The sequence below is a fragment of the Torulaspora globosa genome, chromosome 5 (assembly GCF_014133895.1).
Source record: "Torulaspora globosa chromosome 5, complete sequence".
NCBI classification, from domain to species: domain Eukaryota; kingdom Fungi; phylum Ascomycota; class Saccharomycetes; order Saccharomycetales; family Saccharomycetaceae; genus Torulaspora; species Torulaspora globosa.
The window spans coordinates 453,581-467,293 of NC_050731.1; the positions used below are offsets into that span (position 1 = coordinate 453,581).

The following is a 13,713-nucleotide window of genomic DNA, read 5'->3' on the forward strand; positions in this document are numbered from 1 at the left end:
TGTTATTCGTTGAGCAGAATAACGCTAAATTGTACCTTTTTTTTTTTTGCCTTTGTCACTGTCATGTATTAATGCAGATGTTTTATAAAAATATATTATAGATTGTATAGAATTATAAACCGGTTTTCAAAACATTTCGATATGACCTATATACTCAATCCAGGTAAACTTGACGTCTTGGACGGCACTAAATCTATCCCGGGTAAAGAGGAAGTATTGCTGGAGGATGACAGTGGTGGCAAACTATATCCGTCAGTCCCATCAGCCGATGGGGGTGCTGCGCCATTTTCACTCTTTTCTCTCACTGCATTAATACCATTATTGATGCCAAAATACCATGCATTAACCTTCTTGTCATTATAAGTTGGATCGTCGAAAGCATTAGGATCCAGCGGCTTCGCTCTGGTCCAAAATCTTATCGTCCTATCTTTGGAAGCACTTGCCAGGATATGTCCGACCGGGTTGTACGATAGCGACGTTATGCATTTATCATGGGCATATGGTATCGTGTGGATGGGCGCATCCAGATCCTGAACAAGGTCAAAATCCTTTAGTGAACCATCATAACTAGCAACTGTAAACATAGATTCATTGATGGGGCTCCAAAGTAGAGTCATATAATCGACTTCATCTCTGACAACCATCAGTTCCTTTAGGCTATGTCTGATATCGAACACTCGAAGAGATTTATCCTTCGAGATGGCTGCCAATAAGTGTCCTCTCGTAGGCTGGAATCTTGTCTTCAAGACGGTATGCTTGAAATTCAGTATTGTTGAGATGCATTGTCCCACTCTGGGATCCCACAGTTTCACCAGGTTATCTTTTGACGCCGAAGCTATCAGACCCATTTCAGGGTGCCAATCACAGCTTTTGACATCCCAATGATGTCCCGACAGAACCCTCTCCTGCTGACCATTGCTGAAATTCCAAATCTTCAAGATGTTGTCATCTGAACACGTTACAAACTTCGAGTCGTTACTACTAAACGCTACGTCACGGATACATTCCGTGTGTGCTCTGTCCAGTTCCTTAACCATATTGAAGTTTGGCTGCCATATCTTGATGGTACCGTCCGAGTCTCCACTCACCATCCAGTCGCCCGCATGGGAATACTCCATCGTTGTCACGGCTGAATCATGAGCCTGCATAATGCTCTCAAAATTGAAAGATGAACCATTCCACAACGAAAATTCGCCACTATAGGTGGCTACCACAAGTCTTCTACCTTCTGGCGTCCATTTGATCGCAGGAATTACATGCTTAACCTTATTCGAACTCAGATGTGTAAACTTGCTAGTAACATTAATCACACGATCTCTTGACCGATATGCACACGGTGGCATTATATCTGTTGTGTATGACGACTCTGGCTCAATTGTGGGTAGCTGTATGCCATGCTTCCTGTAGAAATAGAGCTTCTCAAAGGGCGAGCTGATGTCCACGGTACGACGTTGTGTGAGGTAGCGTTTCTGCGACTGGTCCTGTATATTACCATCCTCCATAATGGATAACCTCGGGATCTTTATGTCTCCACTTGAAGCCTTTTTGACTTGTTGCTGATAGACGATTTTTAAGTATCTTGACTATTTCAAAGCACCGTCTACTATATAATGGACAGTGATAATACTTAATTATATAGAAGATTGAGGTCTGTAAAACTTCTTGGAAGCTGCGGAAAATACTGAATACTCTCAAGAGTATCTATATAGTTTGCCCGTTTCCGTAAGGACCTTCTTGCTTTGATGGCCTTTCGACAGCGATCATTCTAATGGATCGAAGCTATTCAGACATCGAAAATTCTACGGACTGCTGGGTCTGAGCAGTCGAGAAGCCTCGCAAGCAATGCCATACCACATGTCTAAAAGAGCAATCCTAATTGTGTGAGGTTTGTAACCACATGCGACGTTGCTGTCAACGTTAGACAGTAATGCGAGAGTTAGCTAATTGTATCCAACTCGTGGCGGAAATACGTATGTAGAGGAATTGGCAGATACTTGGGGTAAATGCTCCAGATCAAGGTAAAACCGACAACCATTGTCCAACACAATAACGGGAACCAATTCATGCCAGCGAAGTGAAGTGTTACACCGACAAGGTACGGCAGTAAAGCGTTGCCGCTACCGCCTATGGCAACTGCGAGTCCCACTCCACCTACGTGGAGGTGTCTTGGCAAGACCTGCATGGCTACTATGCTTGCATTTGGGAATAGCGGTCCGACGAAGACTCCACAGAAGAATAAAACGAAGAATAGCACCACGATGTACCATCCAGCATCCGTATTTATAGTGCCTACGGCGAGAAGCACCGAGTAGAAAAACAAGCACATCAAGCTGTATGCCAGACTAGCGACATACTCGCTCGCAAACACCCTTTTCGTGATAAACCCGAGCAAGAATCTGCCCACGGTCAAACCAGTCCAATATGAAGAAGTAACGTACGACATGGCTATCTTGTCGTCAGATTTTGTTGAAAGAAGATATGAAAACAACCACGAGCCCGTCGATACTTCAGCGCCGAGGTAGACGAAAAGGTAGATAGCGTACAGTGATACCGCTGGGTTCTTCAATAGAGCGACGACTGTCAAACCACCTGATTTATCTTCTTCTACTAATTCAGTTTCGACTTCATTTACGTTGCAAACATAATCGTACTTCGCAGCCGTCTCATGCCTAAATGCCGGCACTGCAATCGCCAAAGCCAAAACAGAGAGTCCCAGCGGGATGCAAAAGAAGTTGGCCCAACGACCGTATTTCACAAAATGCGAGACAACTGGAGGGGTTACCATCGACGCTGCACCATACAGACCATGTATGGCACCCATCCATTCGTTCTTGTGATGTTCCAGGTTGCCTATAAGCACATTTCCTGTAGAGTCCAGAATGCCGAGAGCGAAGCCTATGGGTAAATAGCAGGCCATGTAGATGAAGAAAGACGATGGTTGAAGTGCAAGTACAGCGAAAAAGAGAATAAACAGACCTGCTGAGAGGTTCACTGCTCCCCTCATGCCCCATCTCTTGTGCAGCTTTTCATTCAATAGACATGCTAACACGTAGCCAAAGACTTGAACCAGAAATATATTGGAAACAACTACTTTAGATATCCCATAGCTTCTCGTGAGTGTAGGAATAAGTGAACCCGTAGTCTGGTCGTTCAACCCGAATACCAAAAACACGATCAAGTTAGTGACGATCTGCATCCTAACAAGTCCCACTTTATTATAATCCAGCGGATATGTCTTGACCTTCTTACCCTTCCACTCTACATCCTCGATCCATCCCTTACTTGTATAAACCTCGTCCCTGGTGAAACCCTCATCTTGTTCCATCGATTGGTCTAGCAGGCTGACCATTTCTATAGGTATATCATCTTTACCGTCATCCTTACGTGGCGCCATCCCTACTCATCCAACTCCAGCTCGAAAATGATACCGACAGTGATGAAGCACTTCATCTTGATGGTCTTCGAGTCTCATCTCAGGGCTATGACAGCAGTCTAATATATAGCAAGCTTGCAGAAAAAGACCAAACAAGAAACGAGCAAGTGTCAGCGCAAACAAAACTGACACTGGAAAGACTTCAAGCGCTAGAAAGATTGAGTCTCCATAGTTGGATGCTATGGTATCTAGGAGAAACCCCTAATAGGAGGAGTGCTTGAGAGAGGAGAAAACCATAATAGAGATCAGATGTTGGCCGCCTTGTGTTGGTCGTTACAGGCAACATCCACGAAGGGAGGAAGAGGCGATTGGAAGTGCTTGCAAAGCGAGAATTGGACATGGGAGTGGTTCCCATTTTTCCATGTCGTTGATTTGCCTGATTTCTTAGCTGGTCTATGGTTCCGCATTAAAATGTCACAAAGAAAAAAGAGCTAATAGAAGGCAAAAATCGAAAATTTACAAAATAAAAGTGCAATTTCAGGCATTAAGTGTCAATCATGAGTTATTCACCGGGAAATCGCGTCGTTGAGAGCTCAAATTTGAACTCGACCAAGAGGGTTGGCACCTCTGCCTTTTCCGAGAGCATTAGGGAAAGGCGAGCCTTGAAACTCCCGATCATGCTGTGCTGTTCAGTATCATTCGGCGGTTTCATATTTGGCTGGGATGTGGGAACTATCGGTGGAATTACCAATATGGACAGCTTTAATCAGCATTTTGGCACTATAAGAAATCCTTTCACCGGAGCGAGAAGACTACCAGACACTCTTATTGGACTTATAGTATCAATATTCAACGTCAGTTGCGCCATCGGTGGGCTTACGCTGGCCAAAGCTGGTGACTACAAGGGAAGAAAATTTGGCATTTATGTGGCACTGGTTGTATATTGCGCTGGTCTTGTCATCGCTCTGACAAACGACACAAATTGGATTCAATTTCTGTTTGGTCGAATTTTTGCAGGGCTTGGTGTTGGCTCAACAGCTGTTCTCGTTCCAATATACCTGTCTGAGATTTCACCCTTGAGAATTAGAGGAGCTATGGTTGGATCTTACCAGCTACTGATAACGCTTGGAATTTTAACTGGTAACGTCACAAATTATGGTTGTAATCAAATGTTTTTCAATGATCTCAGCAATATGGCTTGGCAGTTCCCGATATCCCTGGGCTTCCTATGGGCTCTTATAATTGCTGTGGGACTAACGTTCACGCCTGAATCGGCGCCATTTCTCATCTCACGCAGGAATGCAATCACAGAGGCGAAAGAGTCATTTGCCAAAATGAACGCCGTTTCCACCTCTGATTATCGAACAACTGACTTTATCGAAAGGAGTGTCAGGGAAAGGTATATAAGAAAAAAGGAGGCAAAAAACCAAGACATATTTGAATGGGCTAGAGGTAAGCCAATGCTCGGCGTAAGATTGCTCATTGGTATCTCCGTCATGTCTTTCCAGCAATTATCTGGGATTAATTATTTTTTCTACTATGGGACCACAATCTTCGAGAGGACCTCGATGGATCCTTACGCAGTTACTATGATTCTCTCTTCAGTAAATTTTATTGCAACCTTTGGTGGCCTTTACACAGTCGAGGCTTTTGGAAGAAGAACATGTTTACTTGCAGGATCGATCGGAATGTTTTGCTGTATGTTAATATTTGCAAGTGTTGGAAATTTTGCCATGAACTCTGACGCGGCCTATGCAGTAATGATAACGTCAACATGCGTCTATCTAATCTTCTTCGCAACCACCTTGGGTCCCGTAACATTCGCGCTGGTGTCAGAGCTATTCCCCATGAGAACAAAAGCCACTTCAATGGCCGTCTGTACTTCCTTTAATTGGATGTTCAATTTTTTGATCTCGTTCCTCACTCCAATTATAGCTTCAAGAATTGGTTTCCTGTATGGGTATTTCTTTGCCGGGTGCCTGTTGGTTTCAGCCATTTTTGCCTGGGTCATGGTACCAGAAACGAAGAATATGACAGAGACTGACATCGATGCTCTTTATTATACAATGAACTGGTGAAGAGCCGTCGCGCCACCATGTAAAGACTATCTTTAGCTTTGGCAAATAGGTATTAGCATAAAACCAATCGGACAATACAGACACGAAAAGCTAGCTAAATCTGAGCCCAGAAGAGGTCTCATTTCCCCTCTTCTTATAGTAATAGTATGGATTCGAAAAGATTAACAATTTTCTCGGTCATTGTAGTCTTGATAAAAGAAATCTATTGTTGGAGATTTCTTAAATTGTAATATAACCATCTTGGGCTTTATGTAATGCGTAGCTTCATAAGAGTTCCTAAATCCAATTTATCATGCCCAAAGTTTCCGCTTGTTGCGTGTTGCACTCTCTGCTTAATATCCGATTATGAAGAGCTTAATTGTGGTAGTCATGGCAGTCTTTCTCATGGAGGTAAGATTGAAGACATAATTAACGTACCACTTTGGCCTAATGATATGATGTTCTGAGTATTCGACCTCAACGTGCATTCCAGAACCGCTCAAACACTGAAGCCCAATTACATGGGTCATAATTTGATAGATGCAAAGAATGCAATACTTTGAAAGACAAAATCAATGATCTCTTAGTGACCCTACGATAGCCCCGCTTTCTGGTTGCCGATCCCACAATGGCCAGCATCGTCCCTTCTTGCCCTCTGAAACTTCAATAGATAATCAGTAGAACCTTGAGGGCAATTTTGATAATCTGAATTAAATGCGGTTCGCTGCCTACAATAATTAGAAAGCGGAAGTTTAATAAAACTGCGACCATCAACTGATAACATGAAAAGACGGAAATTTCTAGTTCAACATTGTGCACTCCGTTTTCATATGTCTATGTGTTGCTTTTCGGGATGATCAGAGATTTCTGTACAGTTTCTTGGGATTCAAAACATGTACATCGTTTTCGTCCTTTAAACAGCATATAGGAGCGTTGCCAAGAGCTCGCCTTTATGCAAAAAGATGTCCATTGCTTCCGTCCTCGATTCTGTCCATGCTACATAGAGCTGACTGGATGAAAACATCTGTATCTTGGAATATACGGGGTTCCGGAGTAGCTGTCTCGCCCGGGTCCTGCTCGAAAACGTTCTGCACTCCCGATGCTCTAGCTGGGAACTGAGTATATTGGAAAGTAGAGCAGCCCGGAAGCAACGCGATCTCGCCATCATTGATATTTTGGTTGGGATGGAGGTCCTTACCAGGCAGACTAGAGAGCATTCTGTCGCTGGAAGGTGGGATGTATCCATACGTAGGTTCTTTGAGTGATGGATGAGCCTGATACTGACTAGGGAGTTCATTCATTTGCCTTACTGGCTTACTCCACGACACGGTGATTTTTGAGCCCCTGATGCGGAATCCTTGTAGTTTGCGTAAAGCTGCTTCAGCGGCCACTCTGTCAACGTATTGGGCAACACCACATCGCTTATCGGGAAGCATCTTAGCGTAAACGACCTGTCCAAAGGGCTGTAACGATGCTCTCAGCTCTTTTTCGCTGACAGAAGGCGAGAGATCTTTCAGAAGAATTGTAGTATTGTTTGGATCTGTGAAGCAGTTGAGAGGGGGTATTTGCTGCGTGGGAAACATAAACTGTGAAGCGCTAATGGCATTGACCTTGGAAGACTTTGTGTTTGATAGCGTTCCGGTTAGTTTTCTCGACTTATTATCCGTCATAAGTCCACCTCGATTTCTTTGTGTTTGATGGCCAGCACTGCCAATCCTTATAGCTCTGCCCTTCACAAATGTCCCGGCCATTTCTTGCAGAGCCCGCTGCTGATCTTCACGGTTACCAAACTTGACAAATGCATAACCCTTTGAAACGCCTGTGACTGGATCATAGACCACTTTAACATGCGACGTTGAAGCATATCTTGCGATAAAGACTTCAAAAAGATCAGCTTCAGTAACATTAGGTGCCAGATCACCAACAAAGACTGATATCTCGCCAGACTCTTGGCTATTACTGTACGAAGAAGATGACCAGTTCAATCTTAATGTCTTCGAAGGATGACCGGGAATCTGTGCCCCATTTTTCAAAAGTGCATTCGACGCATGTTCCTGAGATGGAAATTGGATGAAGCAGAATCCCATATTAGTTCTGGATCCATTCCGATTGTTCCACATCATCTTAATGTCTATGTTACCTTCTCCCAAGCTCTTCCAAATTTCTCTTATGGCGGTTTCATCCCAACTTGGATCCAAATCTCCCATGAAGAGCTGAGTATTTCTGCTGTGGTTAAGAGCCTGTCTTTGATCGCCCTTGTTAGCACCCATCCTCATAGCATTGAATCGGTGATTCTGACCAGTAAAAGTCGCGTTGCTTTGGGGATAGTACCCACCAGAGCCATCACTCCTATGTGACATCGACCACCAACCTGCTTGACAGCTCGTTAGTAGTGGAATCAAGAAATCTTTCTGCTTAATGATCGATAAGAACTATGTAGATCCTAATCAAAACCGAAGCCGCAAGGCTTCACCAACTTCAATTGAAGAAAAAACAGATATAGACCATTGCACGCTAACCAGTCCATATTTTGCACGGTGTTTACTATGCCTTGCTCCAATGGATTGCGCTGATTATTTAGTATTTATCTTGCGCTATGTATAATGTTTCCGGCTTTCTTTGATCATTGTTGAGAAATGCTGTTAGTTTTACATTTCTTTAAAAGTTGCTTCCAGTAGCTGATTTAATGTGTTAGCCCACTTACCAGGCTCACCACCATCTTTGATGAGTGAATCGCAATGCTTCCTCATGTCCTCCAGAAACTGTTCCTTTACAATTGTCTGGCGAGCTCTGACATCCTGACTCGAAAACCCTGATATTGCAGAATCGGCGTTAGACTGCTCTTGCTTGTTCTGCAGCTGTCTTGTGAACAGTTTCAGGTGCTCATAGGGTTGCGGGCATTCGGGAATGAGATATTGGTTTGGCTGAATGTTTGACATTTCAGCGCCGCCCTCTAGGTCCTGGTCTACCGCTTCCTCAGTGCAACCGTGCTTTATCAGTTCACTTAACGCCTCTAAATGAGCGGCAATCTGCCTCGAGTCCCGCTTGCTGTCGTGAACAACGTTAGCACTTTGATTCTTAGTCGACCGAGACCATCCTAGGATGCTGAATGAGCCCAAGAGCATCTTGGTAAAAGACTGACTGCACACCTCAGGGCCGCAGAACCTCAGCAAAACTTTCAGAAACTTGGTCGAGTCCGTCTGGATCGAAGGCATAATGTGGGTCATTGCCATGTTCAGGTACAAGATGAACACCTTGCAATGAAGCTTCAACACCTGCGAATCACGCACTCCAATCTCTTCAATAAGTTCCATAAGAGATGTTCGAATCTGTCTCGAGTCATCGCATATAAGGGGAATACTTTGATTGAGCAACGGTGTCATTAGTCTAGTATTGATGATCTTCGGTATCATTTTATGGAAAGTCTGCAAAGTCTCTCTTCTCACTGTCGAATTGTGATGCTTCAGCAGCGGTAGCCTCTTCGATAAATCATCATCGTGCGCAAGATGCTGACTTCTGATAGATATGGTCTTGGAAACGAATGATGTGTCTGTAACGTTGCTAGGCTTCGGTTTGGCTTTGCCCACCTTTAGCTTCTTCTTCTGAAAATCTTTCACTTTCAGCTTCTGTTTCTTTGATTTGGACATGAATCTCTAAGCGTTTCCACGGTTCAATGATCAATTGGAGGACTAGTTCTCAGCCTTCTCTATGTTATATAGCGATGAGATGAGATGAGCTAACCAAAATTTTCAGATTGAGCTTACTAGTAAAAATAAGGCTACTTACAGCTTAAAGACAGTACTAATTGGATGGAAGAGGTTCCATTGGGTAGCTTTTACGATGAGTTCAAGAGCATTGAGGAAATTGCAGAACGATGAGGAACTTTTAGAATCGCTTTTGAAGACATCTGGTTCGAAGGAGGCCTCGCCAGCGGCCGCTAAGACTGCAACACCGAAAGTTAACATGTTTGCTCTTATGAATGATGAGGATGCTGATGAATGTTTGGAAGATGGAGAAGATGAAATTGACGGCGATTCATGTTATGACAAGCAGGTTGAGCAAGTAGAGGTCCAGCTGCCTACTAAATCGCAGAGAAAGAAGATGAAGAAGAACAAGAAGAGAGGGAAAAAGACGAATTCTCGGGAGATTGAGCAAAATGATGCCAAAAATGACATCGAAGAGAATGAGTTGGATGAAATTATCCAGCAGTTTCGCAAGAAAGATGTACAAAAGTATGGGCTACAGGATGAAGAAATTTCAGACGAGTTCCACACAGCATATGAATCTGAAGACGATGAAATAGCAAGAGCAGTCACAATGGGCGACCTTATAGGCGACAGCGGGTTTTCAAATTTTCCGAGAAAAGGACTCCGTAGCTACCAGAGATTCTTCAACGCTGACTTCAAGAAACTTGACCCGCACTACGAATTCAAACTGTTGTTTGGCGACCTCAGCACGAAGTCGTTGGAAGATATCGACTCGATGACGACCTCTCACGTCTCGCCGCAGCAGCTGAAGCAGCTTCAGCGTATGAAACGTCTGATAAAAAACTGGGGCGGGAAAGATCATCGCTCAGTGCCCAATGGACCGGGCTCCAGTGCACACCGTTTACAGTTTACAAAAGTTAGAGAGGATTGGCTGCCAACTCCAAGAGGTGAACTAGCCTTGAAAGCATTAACGTTGAATGACTTACGTGAGTGGCAGATGTGGCAGAGACCTAGAGATTGGAAAGATGTCATCGATGAGGACATCCAGGAAATGAAGAAATCCATTGCATTCTATAAATTTGAGCCCTTGAGTCCTGATGTGAACAGAAAGGCAATGACGGAGTTTTATCTCAGTACGATCTTGCATCCAGACCATGAGGCTTTGATTCATCTCATATCTTCGAAGTATCCTTATCATGTGCCGGCATTACTTCAAGTAGCTCTTATTCTGATTAGACAGGGGGATAGGTCAAACACTAATGGTCTTCTTCAGAGAGCTCTGTTCGTTTTTGACCGTGCTTTGAAGTCTGGAATCCAGTTCAACTCACTTTCATGCCAGCTGCCATACATCTACTTCTACAACAGACAGTTTTACTTTGCGATATTCCGCTATGTGCTAGCCTTAGCGCAACGAGGAGCGGTTGCAACTGCAAGCGAATGGTGCAAAGTTCTTTGGTCACTAAGCCCATTGGAAGATCCGCTAGGATGTAGATACTTCATTGACCACTACTTACTGCTGAACAACGACTACCAGTATCTGATAGACTTATCGAAATCCGCGCTAGTTACTTCTTACAAGCAATGGTGCACACTAGGGTTGGCCTTGAGTGCTGTATTGAGTTACCTGAGGGTAGGACTCCCGGAAGAAGCTCGCAAGGCTTTAAGAAACTCTTTCAACCTCCATATCAACTCCTATTCCATGATGTTCATTGAAAAGCTATCTGGGGATCCCAGTTTGACCGCCGGAGCTGAACTGAAGATTACTTCTTCGGAATTAATTGAGACAAAGGCATATATGGCTAGATTTGCGACAGTGTGGTCAAAGCCTGAGGAAATTACTTTTCTACGTGATGAGATGGCTTCTCTGTACAAGATAATTCGTGAGGGAAAAGCTGATTTTATGCAAGTTTCAGTAGCTGAATGCCATGACTGTGACGGTGAAAATCCTTTATTCATCAAAGGAATGCCAGTCAACTTACTTCGATTTGCCATTTTATCTGAAGAGCCTTCAGTGATGGGCTCATTACCACCCCAGATTTGGGAAGACAACGAGGTTTACGAGTTCGATGTCCTACCGCCAACCCCGACTTCGAAAGAGTCAATCGAAGTCCTAGAGACAGTCAAGAATTTCATAGAAGAGAAAGAATTAATCACTCATGAAATGGAAAGGATGCAAGACGAGGAAATTTTGAATCAGGTAAGGCAAATGTCCCTTGAACAATTCTTAGAGGAGAATCCCAACGCTGGAGTTGAGTAAGAAAATTAGATGTAATGGTTATAGCGAAGGTAGTTATTGTTACACGGCTTGTATTAGTACACTTTTCGGATTAAAAACCGAATACATTATTAGCTGGAGAACGTCCTATACATAATGGCGACCAGTGCGCCACCGTGTCGACTCATTCGGATTCTTCTCGATTCTGAAGCTGAGGCTGCAGATCATCCGCGTTTAGATACTCTTCCGGTGGCCCAGCACTCGCTCCATCGTTCACTTGTGCTACCAAAGTGTTCGATTCGGGCGTCGGTATCGAGAACCGTTGCCCAACATCAGAATTGACGCGGTCGTTGCCCTCAGCTGAGGCCTTTGGTTGGGTGGGTTTTGCTTTGACATTTGAAGCTTGTTGCTTCCTTAGCTGGGAATTTGTCCGAAGATGGGAAGGTTTTACTACTTTAGAATGTTTCGATACGTTTTTGGCAGTGGCAACATTTCCTGGATATGGCTGCCGACGATGAGTAAAAGATGTAGGGGGTTGCTGCTGATGCATACTTGCTCCCGAGTGAGTTTTGGTTGTAGCGGACGTTGATCTAGGTCCATGTGGTGAAGAGATCGATTGAGGCCAAGCATTTTGAGCCATCGAGAGGTATGGAGTCCTTCCAGTAACAGGAGTAGAACGAAAGCTCGGTGTGAAAGGCCTAGGAACAAAACCTGTACCGGATGCTGGCGGTTGCATAGCTTGGGGAGGCACAAAGCCCCAGTTCGGGAGCTCAGGCTGTAGAAGATAACCCTGGTCATAGACTTCTTGTGATGGAGGGAGGTCATCATATCCATAGCTCAAGGCCTCACTTGGATACATTGTCATATCAGCCTGAGGGTGATACCCATGAAAAGTCCCGCCATTGAAGGCTTTGGAATATGGATTTAGATATTGTGCTTGAGACTGGTATAATGGTTGCTGTTGTTGATCTGAAAAGCTCGAGTTGTTTTTCTCAAGACTGTCGCTAAGATCAGCTTGCTCCGGGATCTTGTCCTTGGGCGATTCCTCACCACTAGAGGTGGGCGACCTCTCTTGTGGCTGCGAGGTCCAGTACCTGTTGCTGTTGACTAAAAACTGCGATCGTGTCCCAGATAACGGCACAGCAAAGGGTGTATGCATAGCGTACGGTGGGAAAAATGCAAAGGTCGCTGTTGGCGGTACCATTTCTTCTTCATATCTATTGTCATAAAATGGCGGAAGATGAGCAGTTGCCGTTCTCATATTGAGAGATTCAAATTCTCTTTCCTGATGAGGGTACTCGATCTCGACAGGGAAATAGTCCAATGGGAAATCACCACGATCGGCTTCGTCAATTGTATCTACATCATCCTTGTGGATGTCCGAATTATTCAGTTCTAAATTGCTTGGTTCAACGACCAACTTCTGCGGCTCAAAGTCGGCGCTAGTGTCGGGCGACGACAGGTCTTGTTGAGTGTCCGTCGAGCTATCAATGTGTATGCCGAAGCCAGTATCGTCTTGAATAATGTCCTTTAAAGTTGACTTTGTGTTATCTTCTGTCTTGAACTTCATATCCTGCTCCTGAACCACCATTCTGCTCGATATGACCGGCTCCGAACCCAAGATCTCCTCTGACTTCGCTTTTAAATACCTCGTCAGCTGTTCGTTCAGCGTCTTATTAGACAAAATGTCAAACGTGAAAGACAGAGCAGGCTCCGTAATGGCTCTGGTTGTTGACGGTTGATTCAAACTTTCCCTCTTCAAGTCTCTCTCCAAAGCGTCGGCGAACAGCTCATCATGAGGCACGCTGAACCAAAAGAATACTTTTTGCTTCTTCTGAGTCTTTAAGCAGAGGTTTCTGAACAGAAATGACAAAAACTCAGACTTCGGTTGCTCCAGAGTGGCATCCACACCGCATTTCAAATTTCTCAGATCCGAGAAAATGCCTTCTTCAAACTTCTTCTTCTGCACAACTTCCCTACCAAATTTTTGCATCCTATACATGCAACACTTCACGATATCTGTTCCAGTGATATAGTACAAACTGTTCCAAAACACACATGACACGAATCCTTGGTCATTATTCAGATAATATCGTCTAATTATTTGATTTTCCTGCCAGTTCACCGGCGCTGTTGCCAGAAAGAATTTCAAATCATCAATCAACCGCAGCGACTCTTCGATATTCTCTCGCGACGACTCCGGCAGAAAACCGTCCTCATTAATCTCATTCTTCAACACTTCTTCCGTCCGAGAGCTTGAGGTACATATCTTCATCTTGTACAACTCTCAAGATGAGTACCAGGAAACTCCGATGCGGATATGTGTCTAAAATCTCAAACAAAAAAGACTCCGAGATCGAT

The 13,713-nt window shown here is 44.1% G+C and overlaps 7 protein-coding genes across 7 annotated transcripts; 2 read left to right on the top strand and 5 right to left on the bottom strand.

Moving 5' to 3' along the window:
- Positions 1-146: 146 nt before the first annotated feature.
- On the bottom strand, positions 147-1,502 carry PFS2 (cleavage polyadenylation factor subunit PFS2; the record flags this gene model as incomplete). The annotated part of the gene is made up of 1 exon (XM_037284121.1): positions 147-1,502. The coding sequence occupies one exon, from the start codon at positions 1,500-1,502 to the stop codon at positions 147-149; it is 1,356 nt and encodes a 451-aa protein (XP_037140017.1).
- A 434-nt stretch (positions 1,503-1,936) lies between these two features.
- BSC6 (Bsc6p) lies at positions 1,937-3,394 on the bottom strand (the record flags this gene model as incomplete). The annotated part of the gene is made up of 1 exon (XM_037284122.1): positions 1,937-3,394. The coding sequence occupies one exon, from the start codon at positions 3,392-3,394 to the stop codon at positions 1,937-1,939; it is 1,458 nt and encodes a 485-aa protein (XP_037140018.1).
- Positions 3,395-3,930: 536 nt separating this feature from the next.
- Positions 3,931-5,451, top strand: HXT14 (Hxt14p; the record flags this gene model as incomplete). The annotated part of the gene is made up of 1 exon (XM_037284123.1): positions 3,931-5,451. One exon carries the CDS (start codon positions 3,931-3,933, stop codon positions 5,449-5,451), a length of 1,521 nt encoding a protein of 506 aa, XP_037140019.1.
- A 929-nt stretch (positions 5,452-6,380) lies between these two features.
- NAM8 (Nam8p) lies at positions 6,381-7,790 on the bottom strand (the record flags this gene model as incomplete). Its single annotated transcript, XM_037284124.1, has 1 exon — positions 6,381-7,790. The coding sequence occupies one exon, from the start codon at positions 7,788-7,790 to the stop codon at positions 6,381-6,383; it is 1,410 nt and encodes a 469-aa protein (XP_037140020.1).
- Positions 7,791-8,078: 288 nt separating this feature from the next.
- IPI1 (Ipi1p) lies at positions 8,079-9,077 on the bottom strand (the record flags this gene model as incomplete). Its single annotated transcript, XM_037284125.1, has 1 exon — positions 8,079-9,077. The coding sequence occupies one exon, from the start codon at positions 9,075-9,077 to the stop codon at positions 8,079-8,081; it is 999 nt and encodes a 332-aa protein (XP_037140021.1).
- Positions 9,078-9,270: 193 nt separating this feature from the next.
- Positions 9,271-11,394, top strand: RQC1 (Rqc1p; the record flags this gene model as incomplete). Its single annotated transcript, XM_037284126.1, has 1 exon — positions 9,271-11,394. One exon carries the CDS (start codon positions 9,271-9,273, stop codon positions 11,392-11,394), a length of 2,124 nt encoding a protein of 707 aa, XP_037140022.1.
- A 142-nt stretch (positions 11,395-11,536) lies between these two features.
- STE12 (homeodomain family transcription factor STE12) lies at positions 11,537-13,627 on the bottom strand (the record flags this gene model as incomplete). The annotated part of the gene is made up of 1 exon (XM_037284127.1): positions 11,537-13,627. One exon carries the CDS (start codon positions 13,625-13,627, stop codon positions 11,537-11,539), a length of 2,091 nt encoding a protein of 696 aa, XP_037140023.1.
- Positions 13,628-13,713: the final 86 nt, after the last annotated feature.